General features: G+C 40.5%; 4 protein-coding genes across 13 annotated transcripts in view; 1 reads left to right on the top strand and 3 right to left on the bottom strand.

Moving 5' to 3' along the window:
• The window catches only part of sdk (sidekick cell adhesion molecule), a 58,933-nt gene extending 57,826 nt beyond the window's left edge, over window positions 1-1,107 (bottom strand). For all 3 annotated transcript variants that reach the window (XM_088044679.1, XM_088044678.1, XM_088044677.1), the window contains exon 1: window positions 686-1,107. In XM_088044679.1, coding sequence (XP_087900805.1) covers window positions 686-815 — 130 coding nt within the window. In that variant the 5' untranslated portion in view covers window positions 816-1,107. The remainder of the gene's footprint in view (window positions 1-685) is intronic.
• Window positions 1,108-2,362: 1,255 nt separating this feature from the next.
• Window positions 2,363-3,235, top strand: LOC148169172 (small ribosomal subunit protein uS8A). Of its 2 annotated transcripts, none has more exons than XM_088044732.1 (3): window positions 2,363-2,455; window positions 2,762-3,062; window positions 3,112-3,235. In XM_088044732.1, exons 2-3 carry the CDS (start codon window positions 2,764-2,766, stop codon window positions 3,203-3,205), a joined length of 393 nt encoding a protein of 130 aa, XP_087900858.1. In that variant the 5' UTR covers window positions 2,363-2,455; window positions 2,762-2,763; the 3' UTR covers window positions 3,206-3,235. The 2 variants fall into 2 exon arrangements, with proteins under 2 accessions (XP_087900858.1, XP_087900859.1); XM_088044733.1 differs by lacking the exon at window positions 2,363-2,455 and adding an exon at window positions 2,488-2,557.
• A 53-nt stretch (window positions 3,236-3,288) lies between these two features.
• On the bottom strand, window positions 3,289-6,921 carry Miro (mitochondrial Rho GTPase). 5 transcript variants are annotated; one of them, XM_088044692.1, is made up of 11 exons: window positions 6,716-6,921; window positions 6,171-6,572; window positions 5,974-6,126; window positions 5,597-5,925; window positions 5,138-5,466; window positions 4,959-5,089; window positions 4,697-4,912; window positions 4,214-4,410; window positions 4,128-4,166; window positions 3,844-3,915; window positions 3,289-3,633 (listed from the first exon to the last, which is right to left on the bottom strand). In XM_088044692.1, the coding sequence occupies exons 2-11, from the start codon at window positions 6,570-6,572 to the stop codon at window positions 3,501-3,503; spliced, it is 2,001 nt and encodes a 666-aa protein (XP_087900818.1). In that variant the 5' UTR covers window positions 6,716-6,921; the 3' UTR covers window positions 3,289-3,500. The 5 variants fall into 5 exon arrangements, with proteins under 5 accessions (XP_087900818.1, XP_087900819.1, XP_087900821.1 ...); XM_088044693.1 differs by having other exon boundaries at window positions 6,631-6,723; XM_088044695.1 differs by lacking the exon at window positions 3,844-3,915.
• A 331-nt stretch (window positions 6,922-7,252) lies between these two features.
• LOC148169174 (diacylglycerol lipase-beta-like) lies at window positions 7,253-19,509 on the bottom strand. 3 transcript variants are annotated; one of them, XM_088044689.1, is made up of 9 exons: window positions 19,246-19,509; window positions 13,212-13,321; window positions 12,837-13,165; window positions 12,411-12,788; window positions 12,079-12,371; window positions 11,683-12,031; window positions 8,452-8,606; window positions 7,687-7,833; window positions 7,253-7,646 (listed from the first exon to the last, which is right to left on the bottom strand). In XM_088044689.1, the coding sequence occupies exons 2-9, from the start codon at window positions 13,304-13,306 to the stop codon at window positions 7,359-7,361; spliced, it is 2,034 nt and encodes a 677-aa protein (XP_087900815.1). In that variant the 5' UTR covers window positions 13,307-13,321; window positions 19,246-19,509; the 3' UTR covers window positions 7,253-7,358. The 3 variants fall into 3 exon arrangements, with proteins under 3 accessions (XP_087900815.1, XP_087900817.1, XP_087900816.1); XM_088044691.1 differs by having other exon boundaries at window positions 7,253-7,640; window positions 19,246-19,508; XM_088044690.1 differs by lacking the exon at window positions 19,246-19,509 and adding an exon at window positions 14,662-14,748.
• Between the last annotated feature and the right edge of the window lie 645 nt (window positions 19,510-20,154).

Below are 20,154 nucleotides of genomic sequence, written 5' to 3' on the forward strand. Positions count from 1 at the left end.
CATATTGAAACAATTAAAAACGCCGCCATCTTTGCATCTTAGGTAAAAAGCACAGGTAACGTGACAAATCCACCTTCAGTTTATTAACTAAGAATAACACAAACCGCAATACACTTCACGCCCATTATCATTTATCTGTTATCGCACACAACCTGTAATGGTTTCTCAACAATTGAAGCAGAAAATTTGATTGTTCTAGAAACTTTTCCTATCTCTCGAGCTCGCAACTTCTTTCATGACCACCCTGTACATAAGGTAACCCTAACCACTTTTTGTGTACCGGAATTCGTTCCCTCTTAAGCCCCCTCTGGTTTAAATCAAATTCGGATAAACGACAAAAAATGAACGTGGAAACAAGTCATAAAATGAATAAAAGGTAATCACCGTGTATACCTGATCCATGGCCACCTTTCTTCACAATGGAAAGCAAGGTTCTGACCGATGACGCGTCCAAAATAAGTTCGAAAATGAAGCAAAACTGAGTAAACATAACTGTCAAACTGCCGAAGAAAAATCACAGCCACCTTTCTTCCCACGGCCCGCTTTGGAATTCGCGTTGACAGATACCGACTTGATTAGTAGATTAGTTAGAAAACTCGTTAAAAATCTCTCAATTGGTCAAGTAACCATGGTAACATAGACTAAATAAAGCAGAAAGGCTGAAGAAAGGTCGTTGAGTACTCACCAGCTAAAGCTTCGTGTGGAATACTAATTAAATATGTTATAAATAAATAAGTTCTGATCCCTAGCATTCCTTTCGTTTTCCTTTCTTTCTCTTCCATTGTAAGCCTGGTCCCCCGTCCACCAACGGTCATTTTAACAGTTTCAACGTAAGAAATCGCTCCGAAATTTACATGATGCACTCACTTTTCTAACAACACTTCACCGGGACACCACCTGTAGATGCATTCAACACCGCCAACTTTTACATCGTTCCTTTCCGGCCCGCACTCACTTCACTGCTGCTTTTAGGGAATTTCCTCGAGATTTTCACGGAAAACTTCGCTGATCCTGTTCGTGCGCGAGTTTTCGAACGGAGACATTTAACGAACGTTTGCACCGCTCCACGAACACACAACAACAAACTTTTGCGGAAACAATCCCCGCTCTTTCGAGTTTTGATGAGGTAGATGGCGCTGCGAGCGGCAGGGCTGCCAACGCGCGGAAAACGAACGGAATTAATTGTTTATCGAATTTTATCGATTTCCTTCATTATTCACGAGGGAAATTGTTAAACGACGCTCATTAAACTCGGAATTTTGAAACGGAAGGAGAATTTTGTTTTGACCGCCGCACTCTTGATCGATTTTTATTATTCGAAAAAAAAAACAAGTTGGCGTGTTTAATTCCTAATTAGTACTGTAATTAGTGTGATTATTAGACTTAATTTTTATTAGAGTTTAATTAATTATTGTGGATAATGACTTGGAAAAAAGTCGAAATAATACCGAAAAAACACTATCAGAAAGTACAACAAATCGATTTTAATTACGCGGCTTTGATTCGATTTGAAAACTGGTCATTTTTAATTCTTTGATGAATTACGAAAATTTGAGATAAGCCACCACTCCAACATCTGTCCAAAAAGTGGCAATTACGCCGAAAAAAATTATCTCTCCTTTTTTACCGCCTTGTTCTTGCTTCAAACCGGCATTTCCCTTTAAAATATCCATCTCAGTGTCTAATTCCGTGAAAATGAAATGAATAAAGAGAACAAGACCCCGAAAAAACTCCCCTGCGGTGTGGCGCCAAAATCCAACTCAAAGTGCCAAAGCTGCAGGAACCCCCAGCCAGTTTACAGGACTTGTTTCAAGTGCGACACCTCCAGCATGTACTACTGCGCCAAGGAAGACTGCTGGGGGATCCTGAACGCGATGAAGCACAGCAACCCCTCGAAGCCGATGTGGATTTGCCTCAACTGTAATCCAAAGCCGCTTAATCCCGAGGAGAAGAAGTTCTGGCTGCCGGCACCTAACGAAAGCGTCAAGGGAAGAATTGAAGAAGAGATTCTTGACGCGATGTCCACGTCCGTCTACGGAGAAGACGACATGCTGCGGTTGGAGAAGAACACGGAGGAAGATGTCGATAGTATGGGCTTTGTTGCCATCACGTTGGATGAAGAAGAGCCCAAACTTGACGAGAAGAAGAGATCGCCGCTTCAGCCTGTTAAAAACGTAAAATTCTCTATGAAGAACGAAGAAATTCCTCCGGTGGTGTTCCAGGCTGATTCTCCAGGAAGCGAGAAGAGTGTTCCTTTCAAAAAACACTGCGTCTGATTTTCGTTCGTAATGTTTAATTTCTTTGATGTATTGTAATTTTCTTTGAATAAACGATTTGAATTTCGCGCCGTGTCATTATCACCAGCTCCCGCGGTCGGTAAAACAGTTTACACTTCCTTTTCTCGAGTGTTTCAAGAGCGTGAGCAGCTCGCCCGAAAACACAAAATAAATCGCAGGTAATCTACGTTTTTCTGGACCATCGGTCCTTACAATCGCCTCAGAATTATTCCCGAAACCTTTTTCAACGCTCCATTGTCGCTTTTTTCCCGATTTTCCCGGTAAGTTGTGTGAAAACTCGCTTTGTTGACAACTCGACTGACAGTTGCTCATGTTTCCCTTTTTTAGCCTCCTTGGTGGTGCACGCGAGCCCCCATGACTTGAAATGTCTTTCCCACGGGCGTAGGTGTCCATCCCATCCGTTTTTACCCAATTTTATTGTGTTTTTGCCAAGTGAAACAAACGTAACCTAACTTTTGTTGCAGCCATGGTGCGAATGAACGTGTTGAGTGATGCCCTCAAATCCATCAACAATGCGGAAAAACGGGGCAAAAGACAGGTTTTGATCAGGCCGTGCTCCAAAGTGATCATTAAATTCTTAACTGTGATGATGAAACACGGTTATATCGGCGAATTTGAAATTGTTGATGACCATAGAAGTGGGAAGATCGTCGTGAATTTGACCGGAAGGCTAAACAAATGTGGGGTTATTTCCCCGCGGTTCGACGTCCCCATCACGCATATTGAAAAGTGGACGAATAACTTATTGCCGTCTCGTCAGTTTGGGTAAGTTAGGTTCCGAGTGTTTGTGCTGGAACTACAGATTTTGTTTTAGGTACGTAGTGTTGACCACAAGTGGAGGTATTATGGATCATGAGGAAGCCAGAAGGAAACATCTAGGAGGCAAAATCCTTGGATTCTTCTTCTAATGTAAAGTTAATAAAGGTTAAACTTTTCAAGAGAGTGTTTTACTGATCAAGGTTGGTACCACTGTTTTACAATTGACACAAACTGAAGGGGAAGCCTGCGTGATTTATTAAAAACAAAAACCACAATCTAACATTCTGCAAACAGTATATACAGTCTTTCACGACAATATTGTCCCTTGCCTCATTTCCTCAGCACAATTTATACAAACGCGCTACACTAACTTACAATTTAGTACTAGTTGCTACAAGAAAGTTTCAATCTGATATAGTGACTTTATTTTTTGGTACTGCACAGCTATCTGACTTTTTCTGAAGTGTGTAAGACTTTGGCCACAATAAATCCCACGGCTGTGACTGCTGCCAAGCTTAATCCTGCCTTCCACCACGTCCTGGTGTCGGTGGGGATGATCCCGAACTCCCTCAGATTCCTACGGGAATAAATAGTCATGACAAGCTTCAAGATTGTGGAATGACAAACATGCGACAAGCGAAATTAGCCATGCTGAGAACAAAACGGTTAAAAATGCAAACGGTTCTACCAACTAGCACAACATTTATTTTTTCTTCTTTTATTAGTATGACAATGGTTGCTGATATTAGTAAAGAAAGAAACAACATTCAAGATAAACTGTAGCAACCTGTAGAACTGACTAAACCATTCGGATGGTTGTGGGCGTAACAGTAACATATGAACCATGCGACGTAAAGGACTGAAAAAATAAAAGACTCTTAGGAGATGGTACATTAGAGAAGTTGTTTTGTTTGTTTTAATACGCCGCCATTTTCATTTTTTTCCCTTGAAATTTTGGTCTTTGAGCCGGATAAATACATCCCCCCACCCCGAAACTTCACACAGACATCTAATTGCAACTTAAAACATCAACTCAAGATGTTGATAATCAACAAACACTCATCAACCAACCTGTGTTTGTAGAACAAAATCCACGCCGCTTGAAACCGACTGGTAAAACTTTAAACTAGAGCAAAACAAAAAACGGTCAAACTTACGGGAAAGCCGCCATTGTTGCCAACTTGACAAAAACATCTTTCCTCATGTGACCCTTGGTGGTGAACGTCTGAGGCGGTAAGATTTTGTACTTTTGGCAAAAAGTCGCTGGTTGTAATAAATAATCTTGTTTGACTTCCTCCAGATCACTTTTACACGCGACTATTAAAATGGGGATTTTACTTTCGGCGAAGTATTTCTGTGGAAAAAAACCTCACAATAGCACATTAGCGTATAATAGTAGCCATATTACACAACGATGAGGTTTTTAACACACAAAACCGTGCTTATTGAACCAAGGGCACCTTTTTTTTACAGTTTCAGCGTTTTTTAAACTGTAGGAGCGCTTTTTCAATCATCCTAGTGTAATATGGCCATTATACTCGAATTAAATACTAAGCTTTATCTACAACAGTCTTATTTCCACTCGTGGGAATATGAAGTCGTGCTTTGTAGATAAAACAGTTTCCATTGAGGGGGCTTACAATGTAGATGCGAGCTATGTACTCGAAGGACTTTGCGTTGTTGCCGTCGTACACCAAACAGGCAACGTCGCATTGAACTTCGTGGGGCAACAGCGGATCAGAGACGTTCCGAACGTTGATATCACGCAAAACCATAATTTTATCCTGTCCATAAACTTGCACTGCATTAACTGTGCACGTCGGCGTCCCCGTGTTCTCCAAATGTGGGATTTTTTGCTACAACCGGTAATACAGATTTCGTTTTTATAACATTTTTTATTACTTGAGTAGGTGACCTAATGAAACTCCTACAAAAACTCGATTTCCCCGCCCCCGTCGGTCCGATCACGTGACACTGATACACGTTCCTACTGGACTGTTTTTTCGCCAAATCAATCTTCTTCTCTCTCGTGACTGAAACACACCAATCAGAAGCGAGTTTTGTGTGACAGGAGGCGGTACCTTGTACTGCGGTGACTTGACTCTCGTTCTCGTATATGTTATAACCTAAGTAAGCTAAGTACTCAAAAGTTCGAGGTAAATCAACCAAGGTCATTAAGGCCCATTGACACATATAGCCTTGATAGGTGATCCAACCTTGCTCATTGGTCGGCAACATGGCACTGACGTCAGGGGGCCACGCCGGAGTTGGACATGTGGAGAAGAGCTCCTCGTATTCTTGGGGGGACAAGGCGTGGTCGCGGTCTTTGTCGAACCGCTCAAATAAGTGGGTGAGGAATTGGTGGCCTTTGTGGGAGAGCTCGGTGGTGCAACCCGACGGCACTTTCAGGCTGAAAAAACGTACTTTAGAACGTATGTGCGCTTCTTGAGCGAAAACTGTCAAATCTCTCGAATATCAAGTTTTCATCCGTCGAAACCGCCGCGATAGTGTTAGTTACGACATGACTTTTTTTTAATTACTTGGGAAAAAGGAAATCCTTGCTCATATTCAGGCTGTCGTTGTACCCAAACTTCCGCAGCACCGTCCACGTCGTCTCATTGCGCCCCCTTTGTATGAAAAGACTGTGCAAGTAAAGAAACCCCTTCAAAGTGACGCAGTTGTGGCTAACACCGTCATCTATGTTCTTCCTTAAGACGGCTTTAACATCGTCAAGGACTTGGGGTTGTAGAGGCGCGTTGAAGCACCGACTTTGGAAGTTGTTCAGTTCGATATCGTTGAGAAGTCCGTCGCAATCGAGGTCGCAGATTTTGAATATGCGAATGAGAGCGTTCTTGCAGGCCTCCGTGAGCTGCGAAGTTCATTAATGGAGGGACAAAAAGACAGTTTGGGGTCTTACGTCAGCTTTCTCCACTGAGTATATTGGGGGTGTGGGGTGGAGCACCGCCTTCTGCGCGTAGTAGAACATCTCCGAGATATTTTTGAGGGTTTTAGCCGAGCACTCGATGCACGTCTCGATTTCCGAGAATTCGTCCATGATGGGGTACACACCCTATAAAACACCCTCAGACTTTTACACCCCACGCGAAGACTTACATCGATGGTGGAGTACTCAACCAGGTCGATTTTGTTCCCGACGAGCACCACAGGACACGGTTTGTCGGGGTGGATCTGCCGGATCAAAGGCAACCAGTGAGAAGAAATCCTATCGATGGTGTCATCATCATCCACTGCGTACACCACGCAGATCACGTTGGCCTTCTGTATCTGCTCGTTCAAATTCTCGTCGGTTTGGTCAGCCGCTGAAAAATCCACGATGTTCGTGGGGACCTGCTCGGGGGTGACGTCCGCAGGGATCGTAATCTCCTCCGCTTTCGTGGGGACGTTCTCAGGGAACTCCTCACTGACCAGGGAGAGAATTAGGGAGGTTTTCCCCACGCCCCGGTCCCCCACAAGCAAAATCCGCACGTTGCGCTTCATCTGCATCTTCACCACCATCTGAAATTTAAGGTTATGTCAACATTGTTACTCTACAATCACAGATAACGATGTTTACTGTCGGAAAGTTACTTCACTTATCTCAGAATCGCACTATCAGATCTGTGAATATAAACAGAAATAACAGTCGCGGCGGTACTCACGCTCAGTCCGTGAGAATGTCAGTTCTTAGTGAGCATTTCCCACATCACCACAACTGTAAATTTCCACAATACAACGATTTTCCCACACTTTAAACGTCCGGCAGCCCCCTTTCGCACCGGGGCTGTTTCATTCACCAAAACACAATTGTCAAATGTCAAATGTCAAAATTGACGCGTGCGTGTAGAGATTCGCGCGTGAATGTGGGACCTCCAACATGAATGATTTTACGCACGGTGGGGGCGAAATTACGATCGGCGCGTCGTTTAATGTTGTGTCACCACCAGGACCACCACGAGAGTTTCTCTCCGTGTTTATTTCTTCTGAGGGGAGATGGGCCGCGCACCCATCTCTAACCTCCCGCAAAGTTGTTGAACTTTTTGCCGTTTTTATGAATTCTATTAATAAAGAGCTGGAAAGGAGTCAATTTCGGGTCGAGAATAGAATTTATGCCTTTTTATAAGACGAGGGCGCGGGGATTTCGGGTTTTGAGAGACCGCACGCAGCGGCGTAGGGATTCCAGTGGTGGCGACACAAAATGGGCTTGTAAGAAATATGTTTTATTTACAATAAGAATCTTAATATAAAAAATATATTATAAATACAGTGCTACGAGTAGTATCCTCAGGAATGTCATAGTAGAACCTAAACGATTTCGCTGTCATTTCTTTGCTCTCTCAGAACGATGTCCAGAGTCTTATGGACATTCTCGGGTAAGTGGTCCAGTAGCATCCTCGGCATGACTCTAAGTTCCATGAAATCCTCAGCAGTGGCCCATCTCATCTCATAGGTTGGTCCCCCAGTCCCGGCTTTTCGTTCCGCTTTGGTCTTTTTCCTACCCACTATATGTAAAATGCGGCCAGCTGTAAACAGTCTAGTTTTTGAAAATCTTCTAACGCTAATATCGCGAGATAACAGAGCGGCCTCCTGAAACTGAACCGTCATTTTGGATTAACTCTAGAAAAGTTAGTACCGTTGAAGCTGCCACTGTTGGAATAGACCGATCCAGGAGAGGAGACCTGCCTGGAACCGTCGCCATTTCGTCCCGCCATGTTGATTCCAAGTCGCCGGACGGCACGCCGAAAAGCGCGTAGCCGAAGCCGTTCAGCAAAATGCGGTACTAGAAAAAAAGGATAAAAATAGTTGTGACGCAATAAATCTCCTGGAAATAAGTGCTAAATTGTTGGTTACACGTTACGTTGATAATAATTTTTCTATTGCACTATGATAGTGCATTTTCGTGTTTTGCGCACTAAAAGTAGAAGTGTTACGAAATCGCAAATTGCTTTTTTGATAAAAGTGCCAACGTGATTTAATACGTTCGTTACCTTTTATAGCCAAAGTATGTTAAAAGTTCAAGTTTAGTCGTTTACCGCTCGTGGTTACTGATTTTTTTAACATTAAGCGATTATCTGACGGTGGCGGAGAAAAAACCAATTAAATTATCATCGTTATTACTCCGTCATTAGTCTTTTTAAACGACAAAGTGTAATGTTCATGTAAATACATATAAAACTCGTAAAATAACACGTTGACATTGATAATAATAACGATAATAACGGCTCTTTTTTAACCCCACTGGTACCAACATGACCTCGATACACTTTCGGCAACAATAGCCAAATTTCACTACTATACATCGTCAGAGCACGCTAGATCTTAAGTACGTCGTATTCCAGTTCCAAGGCTGTCTTGTTAATTTAGCATTCTTCATACTCGTTTTTCGAAGTTTACTCACTTTCGGCAGTCTGCTCGCGTGGAGCGTCTGGATTATTCCAGTTCTCAAATTCTCGATGCTGTCCACTCCTAGGCGCATCACGAAGTCGTCGCCCACGCCGACGGTGAAGATGAAGTTCTCGGTGAGCCGCGCGGCGTCGCGGCTCAGCAGACCAGCTGCAAAAGAGGCGAATTTCAGGACTTTTTTACAAGTTGTATTCAAAAATCGAGTCAAAAATTAAAATTTCCAATTTCCCGCTCGAAATTTCTAAGTTGGGTTGGGTTGCAAATGTCAACTCAAGGTCACACGTTCTAAAATTTCATCGTGTGATTAGTTCCGGTTGCAAATGTTGTGTGAATTGGGTTTTGGGGTACAAAAGACGACAGTGTACAATTTGTAATGCTCAATATCTTCGAAACTACGGCAGATGGAAAGAAACGGTTTTCGCCATCGTTTTTCTCGCGATTTTTTACATAAGAAATAGTTCTTTGATTTTTCTACAGTCGAAATTTGCAAATTTTCGCAAAAATTCATGACTAAAACTATGCCAAACTTCTGATATCGATATCTCGTTAATTTTTTAGAGTAAACTTGAGTTATTATACATCAGTGTACGCAGAATTTTACGCAGATTCCAAATCTGGGATTTAAATTCAGATCCGACAACAAATAACTGAGTTATGGCCGATCAAAGTTTTGGAAAGTAGATTTTCATTTTTTCTCATTTTTCCTAATTTTTAAAGTTAAATATCTCGGAAACTATTTGAGATATTGAGATGCGGTTTGCGCCATCGTTTTTTTCGACTCATTTTACGTTAGAAAAAGTGCTTAAAAGCCCAAAATTCGATAGTCGATTTTTCGCGAAAAAAAATTGCGACTCAAACGATGAAAATTTTTCATTTTTTTTATTTTTGGCCATAACTCGTAAACTATTTGTCCTATAGATTTCAAATTTGGCCAGTAGATAGATTTTGAGCTCCTCTTTCGACCGATGTATAATTCAATGCTATTAAACGTGGTTTTCATTTTGAAAACATTGATTGAAAATCACCCTAAAATGACGTCTTCAAAACAGTTTTTGGCCAATACCTCGTTTATTTATTAAGCAAACTCAACAAATTTGGGTCTCATTTTACGCAGAATTTCACGCTGAATCCAAAAACATGATAATTTTTTAAAATTTGTAAATAAATAACCGAGTTATGGCCGTTTGAAATTTTGGGTTGTCGCCAGAGGGTCAAATTTTCGAAGGTTCGAAACAATTCACGCTCGATATCTCGAAAACTATTCCAGATATTGGAATGCGGTTTGCGGCATCGTTTTTCTCGCGATTTTTTACATAAGAAATCGTTTTTAGATTTTCCAATAGTCGAAATTTGCAAATTTTCGCGAAAATTTATGACTAAAACTATGGCCAAACTTCTCATATCGATATCTCGCTTATTTTTTAGAGTAAACTTGAGTTATTATACACCAGTGTACGCAGAATTTTACGCAGATTTCAAATTTGGGATTTAAATTCAGATACGACTGCAAATAACGGAGTTATGGCCGATCAAAGTTTCGGATAGTTGATTTTCATTTTTTCTCATTTTTCCCAATTTTCAAAGTTAAATATCTCGGAAACTATTAGAGATATTGAGATGCGGTTTGCGGCATCGTTTTTCTCGGCTCATTTTACGTTAGAAAAAGTGCTTAAAAGGCCAAAATTCGATAGTCGATTTTTTGAGAAAAAAAATTGCGACTCAAACGATGAAAATTTTTCAATTTTTTTATTTTTGACCATAACTCGTAAACCGTTTGCTTGATCGATCTCAAATTGAGCCAGTAGATAGATTTCGAGCTCCTCTTTCGAATGATATATAATACAAAGGTATTAAACGTCGTTTTTACATTAAAAATAGTGATTGAAAATCACCCCAAAATGACCACTTCCAAACAGTTTTTGGTCAATGCTTTCTTTATTTCGTAGGTAAACTCAATAACTTTTGACTCATTTTACGCAGAATCTCACGCTGAATTCAAATCTGGAATTTAAATTCAGATCCGACAACAAATAACTAAGTTATGGCCGTTTGAATTTTTGGGTTGTCGGCAGATGGCCAAATTTTTGAAGGTTCAAAACAATTCGTCCTCGATATCTCGGAAACTATTTGAGATATTGAGATGCGGTTTGCGCTATCGTTTTTCTCGCGATTTTTTAGTTAAGAATACTTTCTTAAATTATCCGAAAATCGAAAATTTGAGTTTTTTGAAAAATACTGTTAGTTTAAGTTGAAAGTGTCTACTTTTACAGTTATTTTATTATTTAAGGTAAGAATCTTGATGAATTTACTTTGGAAATTCAAGGATGACAAGGTTGGCATTACTTTTGATGAATTGACTTTGGAAAATTTAACATAACAAAGTTGGCATAACTGCCCGGAATTTGACAGTTGACAGTTTTTGCATGAAAATTCCTGTGCATCAATTTTACGCAATTAATTAGTGAGTGCCTTTAAACATGTTCTAAGTGGAGTCAAACTGTCCTCAAAAGCAACCGCTGTGTAAAAAGGTAACAAATAATTTTATTTCAACGCCTTCCAATGACAGAACTTACGATCGTCTTTTGTCCTATTTGCAACATTTCATTTGCAACCGAAACGAATTATACCATAAAAGTTTTGAAATTTGTGACCTTAGTGGACATTTGCACCCTAAACCAATTATTAATAACAGAAGAACCGTTAAAGTAATCATTTGCAACCTAAACCGACTGTATTGAAAAATTTTCGAAACTAACCTAACTTTTCAAATTTATTAGTGTGCGGATCGTACGGACAAGATAAGTGCTTTGGAAACGCATATTTGCAGTAACAAGGTGAGTTTAGGCATAAGGCGACGTAACACAATGACAAAATTTTCGAAATTTGGAGCGGGAAATTTAAAAATTTTCATTTTTGATTCAATTTTTTTACTAATGTTGACGTTTAAAGATGGCCCCAAGTACACTCTCGTCACGCTGTGAGGTCCTTTCCGCGCTTGCACTGTAAATAACTATTTCCATTCTTTTGTAAACATGTCTGCACCTAATTATAGTTCCATAATTATCGATTACCCCGCGCATAGTAGGCCAGTTAACCGCAGCAGCTACTAGATTTCACGGTCTGAAATTGGTCGCGTGTATACAAACAAAGAGGATCTTCAAGATTCAATTTCGCTCCATTTTAATATTCGTTCTCAGGAATTTAATATGTGGGAAAATCGGCTTACCTGGGGTCGAAAAAGCGTACACTTTGAGATCAGGATACTTGTGTCTGATTTTGAGGGCAAGAAGACACGCGACTCCGGCGCCCAAGCTGTGTCCCGTGAGGACCAGGCCGTACTCTGGATACGTGGCGATGGCCTTGTCCAGTATTCCAACTTCTTTCAGTCTTTGGGCGACATAGGTGGCCCCGCACATCATCCCTTTATGGGCCATAGTGTCCGGAGGGAGGCCCTCCGCATCGAACCTCTCCGAAGTCGCCGTCAAGTCCGTGAACATGTCGCGGAGGGAAATGGAGCCGCGGATGGCGATGACGATATTGGAGGTTTTGTGGTCGGCGATGACGCAAAACGGCAACTAAAAACGAAAGATTTGATTCAAGGGTGATGCAGAAGATGAAGTACCTCGAAGACGTGGTTTCTGAAGGACGCGAAGAGGATGTCGTCTTCTCGGATCTTCGATATGTGTTTAACCCCCGCCAGATGGCACAAACAACAATTATCATCCGTCACAACGGTCCGTTTTACCCGAAAACAAGAACAACAAGTCACTTCCTTCATCAACCGGAAGATTCCGGTGCCGCAGTAGCGGTACATCACAAACGGCCATCCGTACGCCGCCATGGACAACCGCAAGAAATGTCGCGCGTTCTCGAGGTTCATCCATCGAGGAGCCATCGCGAAGATCCTGTTAACATCTACAAAGAGTCTTCAGCAACTCTGACTAACAAACCAACCTGTGGTGTATTTGGGATCGTCATCCGACAACATCTGGATCCTCCTCTTCTCGCGCGTTTCCCTCTTCTGTTTGACGCGGAGAAGCACACACCCGGCGATGATGTCGGACGGGACCAAATCCGTACTCCTGAAGAGCGCGCTGAGTAACGCGGCGACTTGTTGAAAGGCCTCGTGGCCGTGCTCGTCGGATTTCACCCAGCAAAAGGCCCAACGGAAGCGCCGCTGCCAGATACTGGTGACTTTGCGGTGGCGGAGCGACTCGCCGGCGCTGGGTGTCTCTTGCACCTCGTGGTAGCGGCGGGAGCCCAGCGGATCGAAAATCAGAGCCAGGCCGAAGATGGCGAGCCCGAAGAGGACCCAGTTGAACACCACCAGAGCTACAAATTGGAGATTGAAGATTCGTCCTGGAAAAATGGGGAAAGTACCTTCTATGACCGTCCTGGAGAAGTGGCCTTCGTAAGGACACACGACCAGAACCTTGGAGAAGGCCCATAAGCTCCCGAAAACGTTCAGCACCGTTTCGGGAATAACCAGGAACAACTTTAGGAGTAAAATGGGCGGGACGAGCTTCCGGGACTCTTCGTCCGTGATTGATCCTTTGGCGCTCCGATTGACCAAGGCCACAAGGACGAGGATGACTAGACTAAGAAGGGCCATCATCCCGATTATGTAGGCGCGGACGTAATCTCCCCCACGTGTGCATTCCCATGTGGAATCGTAGTATTTTACGTGGACGATGACGATCAATATGAGCCTGCAATTAATTATGTAACTCCAAAGGAAAATAATAAGAATCTCACCATAACGTCCGGACGAAAATTTCGAATAAACCCGGAAAAACGAGGTCGTCAGAGGCGGCTAACCATTTCCTGCCGAAGAGACGGAGGGCGGGCATGCCGGGCTAGCGCTCCTGGAAAATTCGAGAGGGTTAAACAGCGGAGTTTCCCGGAGGGAGGATTAGGAAAAACGATAATAGACAGAGTTTCCAAAGTAATACGATCGAATTCCTTTGTGTGTTAAAACCTCCTCCGGGCGCTTTTCGTGTCTTTCGCAAATATGGTTTGACGTAAGATGTTGAGTTGACAGAAACAGAAGAAAAGTGGCGATTGCACTATGCAAATTTGTTAAATGGATTTCTTATGTTTGTTTTGAACGTGAGAAGTGTAAATTAACAGGAAATATGCAGAACGGATTGTGGAAAAAATACTCGTCAAATGGCAATAGTGCATCTAGAAAGTTCACGGAGGTGATAAAATCAATCAAAGAGTTTATATAATAACGGCTCAGTGGGTTATTTCATGGTTCTCAGGAACTGCAAGGAATTTTTGTTTTTTTAAAACACCGCGAATTTGGAATCTGCGCGAAATTCTGCGTACAATGAGCCCCAATATCACAAATTTACCCCTAAAATAAATCAAATTTTCGACTTTCTGAAAATCTAAGGTCGAATTTTTAATTGGAAAATCGCGGAAAAAACGATGGCGAAAACCACATCTCTCCATCTGTTGTAGTTTCCGAAATATAGAGCAAAGATATTTTCGAATCTTCAAAAATTCAAATGACCATAACTCTATTATTTGTTGGCGTACGTTATAAATTCACCCAGTTTTGGATTCTGCGTGAAATTCTGCGTAAAATGAGACCGAATAATGCAAATTTATTCCAAAAATAAGCGAGAAATTTCATAGAATTAAATAATCTTCGGTGACTCTAAAACATCTAAAATAATTTAATGATCAAAACGGACCTCACAAACATTTATAAAAATAATTGCTCCTTGACGTGTGTTTTCCATTTTGTCCACTTACTGATATCAGGGCATAAAATTGTTAATTATCCAACACAAAAACAGTAATAAAACTAAATTCGAAAGGAAAAATCCAAATGACTATATTCTGAATGAATAATTATTTTTTTGCACGTGACCTTTGTGTTTACCTTCGTTGAAAAACTATAATTTTTGTCAATCAAAATCCCCTTAATTACGTCTCTTTTCAATTACAATAATTTATGCAGTTTAGTGTACAAAAAAACACAACACGAAAAGCGTTCTTCAGGGTCTTCTTGGAAGTAGTTTTTTCGGTCAGTCTTACCAACGTATCTATTTTAAAATCACTGTTATTTATGGTTTCTCTAACCTCCAAAGTCAGTGAACTGATTACTCCAACTACACTCGCCGCCAAAAAAAAAGGACCAAACCTGAGTTTACTGCGCTTAGTCTATTAAAAAAAAATCGCAAAGTGAACGTACCTGCAACTACTTTACCAGTCATAAAGTCACCAAAAATTCCGCAGGAATTAGGTCGCTAACTCGATTGAAAAGTGAACGTTATTCGCACCACACTCTGATGTACAATAATGCAATTCTAGGTACTTTAATCAGCTAAATGTACAATTCTAATTACCAGATTCCAATTATCGCACCGCCCGCGTGCGTCCTTGATAAATCATCCCTTACTTTCGCCCTTGAACTCGTTCACATTGACCGAAATTCAAGGTAACGTGCACCTGCGCTTTGTCCTGCGAGAGGCAGCAGGAGAGCGACATTCCTGTTTCGGATGTTGCTTGGAAATCCCAAGCTTTGACGTCAGAGAGTTGCTAGTTCGGTTGGTTTTTTTCTTTTCGTTTCGAGAGCGACACCATCTGCGGCGAGATATTTCCTTTGGAAATTGGGCGATCATTATCTTTCACTTTCGGTCGATTTTACAATTGAGTTACATCACAGATCGAGCTTCCAGTCCGAACCGGAACTGTTATTTAACACGAAAAAATTGAGGAAGGAGATCGCGCCGCTGATGAAACACTAGACAATCGAGTAATTAATTAAACATGAAGGCTACTTGATTATTTGGGATGGTACGATTTTTGGTACGAAAGATCGGACGATAGGTAAATGAAAGTCGGCGTTTGTTTGACTGGATCTAGAAGGCTGCTGCAGCGGTGAAATTTATTTACGAGTTGGCGTTCAAAAAATCGCGTCAGTACTGCCATTATTGCGAGTTAATAATCCCCAGCCTTCAACAGTTAGTTGAACAGGTCCGCCAACTTAAACGCGTTAAAATTAGACATTGTTGTATTATTTATAGCACCCGGAACCAGCAAACAATGTCTTTTCTAAATAACAACTCCATCAAATTACCATGTTTATTATTCCACAAACGAAGTTAAACCACCGCCAAATTTTCCGCTCGACTGAAACCCCCACGTTCCCGCTCTTGTTCCACAAATAATAGATTTATTAATATCGGAACCTTTATATTGACGCAAACTGCATCGTGACGTTGACCCAACAATTTCAATTACCTCTGAATAGCCGTTTCTTGAGTCAAAGGTTGTACCAATCAAACCATGATTTAATTCGAATCATGCGAGGCAAAAAGTTTCCTTTTGCATGTTGAACACAATTAGCGATCATTATCGTAATGACAGATTAACCCGTGCTGACATTTTGTCATCAATCATCGGAGCTAAGAGCCCGGAAAAAAGAAAAGTCGGGAAAGTACGCCACTGGATAAAGGGTTGTTTACACGTCACGTAGCGTAGAAAATAGTAATTATGATGCAGAAGTGACGTGTATTGTTTTGTTTTTCTCAATTAAGAATCGTTTCGAAGCTCGTTGTTTGTAATTAATTCTAATTGTATACAATTAATTATTAATGATAGCGTGAGCATCTTCAGGAACGAACTATGTCGTCATTTACGTAAGACTTTCACTGAAAATTATATTGTTTGTTAAAACTGATAAAAAAAAAACAGGAAAATTTACTTATAGGCTCCTATTTACAATTTTAATTACTGTTTGTAATCGTGGCCTTCGAAAAAAGTGCTACAGTTGGTAGACCTGCCGTGGAGGTGACTCCAAACACCACTCCACATGAGAAATAGATAAAAACAGAGCTACCAACTTGAACGAAGTCTCAGGGACTCTTCCGGTGTTGCCAGGGCTAGGGATTTTTGACGTATTGAAGGGGAAACGGTTTTTTTTCAATTTTCGTACAAATTTTCCCCTAATTTTCTCCCTAAAGAATTGGAAGCCTGATTCACAACCAAGAATTGTCAAAAATTTACGCAGGAGAGGAACTGATACAAAAAATAACAAAAACTAATTTTTTGCTGATGTTTTCACGATTTTGCGACAATTTGACAGTTCTTGTTTGACGTTTTTCAGAAATTGCGTTTTTAAAAATCAGCATAGTGTAACTCGCTCTGCTAAACGACCAATCACAAAGCCGCATTCTAAATTCGACTTTGTAAATTTTGAGAGACAAGGTTGGCAGCAGTGTCCGCCAGAATTTGACATTTTGACATTTGTTGTAATTAATAAGTGCGAGTGAAGTGAAAGCTGTCGGAAAACGGTAAGAAATTGAATTTTGTCACAATCATTGGCAGAACTGCCACGATCGTCTTTTGTACCCTAAAACCCAGTTCTCATTTCAAAATTTGTGACCTTGGGTGGACATTGCAGGAATTTTCTAGTGACTTTTGAGTTTTGACGTGGCACCACTGACTCTTTCTCACCTTTGACACGTAAACAACGCGTTGGTTACTTTCCATTTTTCTGCGAACTGGGTAAAACACTCAACGGTGTCATTTTACACGCGATCGTTATTTTTGCAGAGTAATCCAAAATTAGATGGTGTGAATATAAATTAATTGTTGATTTAGTAGAAATACACGTTGAGCAAATGCGGTTTTCACGCTGACGTAGACGTGTGCACCACCGCCGCCGCCGCCGCCGCCGCCACCGCGTAGGTGGCGATCCTCCTACACCCACTAAAATATTAAAACTTTCAGCAAAATTTATAGTGTAATTCGAAGGAAAAATTTCGCCTCTTGTTTCGCATTGACGTCAATTAGCTTGACCCTGATATTTCAAAAAACTGTTATTAAAACCGGCGAATTTGGGGGAATTTGATTTCTTAATTGAATTGTTTGCGTTGATTTCAGTTTACAACGCGCAATTATGTTATTAGAAGAGGATAAAAAATTGTAAATATGTCCGGCGATTTGAAGATCTTGAGGTCGAATTTCGCCAGATTTTGAATTTCGCGCACTTTGGGATTATTCTTCCAAGGTCGAACAAATTGCGAGCGCATTTACACCAACTGTGATTTATTTCCTTAACGAGATCACTAAATTAAACTGAATTAGGCTCTAGAGACAACGTTTTCTATTTCTGTAATTCCTCAGCTAGCTTCATCTTATTCGTCGTTACGACACCGCGACATTGCTTTATGTTATTTGAGACAGCAGAGACGCATTTCCGTAAACGCAAACATGAGTGACACGGTTTGCTAAATCTCCTTATCCTTCAGACTGGAGGTAAAATATTCACTAAGGCGATAGAGAAGATGATCACATTGAAACCACTGTTTGTCAAAATCTTGTATTTTGTTTAAATTTGTTATTAAATTATGCATTTAGGAAGAAAAAATGCAAGTTAAAATTAAAAAATGAGCAAATTCTGTGTTAAAATAGAGAAATTTTGAAAATTTTTGTCTTTTGAAGAACCCAAAACTTTCTTTTAATCTTTTAATTCCGGTAGTTTTATCGCTAATTCCGACATGATAATTAATTATGCAGTTACAAAATTTTAGAACAAAAAAAAATGTGTTTTTTGCTTTTGAGATGAAGCAAAAATTTCCAAAATTTTCTGTTGAATTAATTCTTATAATTTGAATGTCAAGGCAATTTGGTGATGTCATCATTATTTGAGACGTGTTAATTTACCTACATCAAACATTGAAAACAAAAACAAATTTGAGATTTTTCGGGACAAAAATTCGTATTTTTTCAATATTAGTAGATCAAAAAATTTTGTAGCGTTACCAAACAAAATTTAGAAAAAAAAGTCAAATTTTAGAAATTTTTGTTTTTGGGGGAAAATTGAAAGTAGCGAACATCTCAAATTAATCAAAAAGACGATTAGCTTCTACGTATGTCACTTGCGTCAAACGCTGTTGCTGCCAACTGATACCGATAAAAGTCGCTAGGGGCTGCCAACTTAACTTTAATGAGTAGACTAAAATTTCGTTTTTTTTCCAGAACTGCTGGAAGTTTTATTTTTTGAGGGAAACACTAGTGTTGACACTAATCAATCAGAGATACCAACGCAATTCTTTATTTCACAGGTTGGTAGCACTGTTTGGGAACAACAGAAATGAACAAAAACTTGACACTGAAGTGATTGACAACCATAATAGCAATGAATTATTTCTCTTCAGGTATTTAATGGTTTATGTTTCTTCAGAACGATAACAATTACATGTAACTCAATCAGTAATGATAATGACATTGCTTATTTCAAAGTAGCCTCGTACTACTTCAGCGCAATGTAAACAATTGCTAAATAAGAGTTGTCAAAAAACAGGTAATCTGACAGGTGCATTCTAGATTTTAAATGTTAATAAATATTTTATTTTTACGTAATAAAATATTCATTCGTGGAAACAAACACGTAATAAGCAAAGTCTTGAGTTGTAACAGTCGTTGATTTTCCCATCAGTGTCCCTGATCGAGGTAAAAATGAACGCTCGTTATAAAGAATGCAATAGTTGTAAATTATTGATGGGTAATAATGAATTTCTCGACCACCTGTCCGTTCCAACACGAAAATCTCTTTGTTACACAACTTGAAATTCCACATTCAGATGAATCATTTTTATATAATCGAGATTTCTAGTTTCTAGTGAGAGTAGTGAATGAAAGCGAACGAACAATACCAATTCCAAGTAACAAACTCAAAATCACTAATAACGCGATAAAACCACACCTGAAATAAAGAGGACAACGCAAACAACTTTCAACAGAAATCCAACAAAGCTTGTTCTTGTACCTTTTAGAAAACAGTAAATTGCCACGTTTTAGTTGACCTGTACGTCTATTGCGCGTCCTAGTTTCGGACACATCGTGTCACATTATCAATGCACTTAAGTTTCGAGCACCGTTTCGAAATGGTTCTTCAGTTACCGGACACCAACATTACACTGAGTCGACTCTTCGAGCACTAAACGAATTGAAATTTCCCCGGCCGCTGGCCACGAGTTGCGCGATGTTTCTTGCGCGGAATTGGAGATGTAACTGGGAAAAGGACGCGAAGACGACGTGTGGTGGGCGGAGGTGACTCCATCCTGAGGTCACGCCATCCAAAACGCAAATCGCGACGAATTTCCTATTGCTACTTCGAGATTAAACGGTTTGGAGATGCGAAGATTCGAGGTGACAGGGCTATTTATGGAAGCGCCGACTTCCGACAAGCTGTCCCCATTTTTCTTTTCATCTACGAACATCTGGAGGAGTTTCTTGAATCAACGAAACGAAAATAAATGGAAATGTTTGGCTCGCGTGACAGTTAAAACGAGTTTTCTTCATCAAAAACACATAAATTCCGCGTCTTGGGTCTGCAACTAGCAATACAGAGCCACGACACTAAATCTCTTCGTAGAGTCACACTGTATATTTCGATTGATTTTTGAGTGGAGTGGAATGCAGAAGTTAATTAACGGAATGGTAGACCGTCTGGATTTCCGCCAATTTCGACGGGACCAATAAAAATGGTGGATGCGCCGGGTTCCGACGTTTAATTAGCTTGGTGTGGTTGCAGAGGCGGATTTAAGAGGGCGGCCCGTGGAAAAGCCTCGCAAACTTTAAGTTTTTCACGACAAGTTTTAATTCACAGCAGTGATAAGTAAAATCGAAAATTTTTATTTTCCGAATGAACCAACAATCTCAAACATTTTCCAAC

Source organism: Gnatocerus cornutus, chromosome 9 (genome assembly GCF_029298725.1).
Source record: "Gnatocerus cornutus isolate USDA-ARS CGAHR chromosome 9, icGnaCorn1.1, whole genome shotgun sequence".
Taxonomy (NCBI): domain Eukaryota; kingdom Metazoa; phylum Arthropoda; class Insecta; order Coleoptera; family Tenebrionidae; genus Gnatocerus; species Gnatocerus cornutus.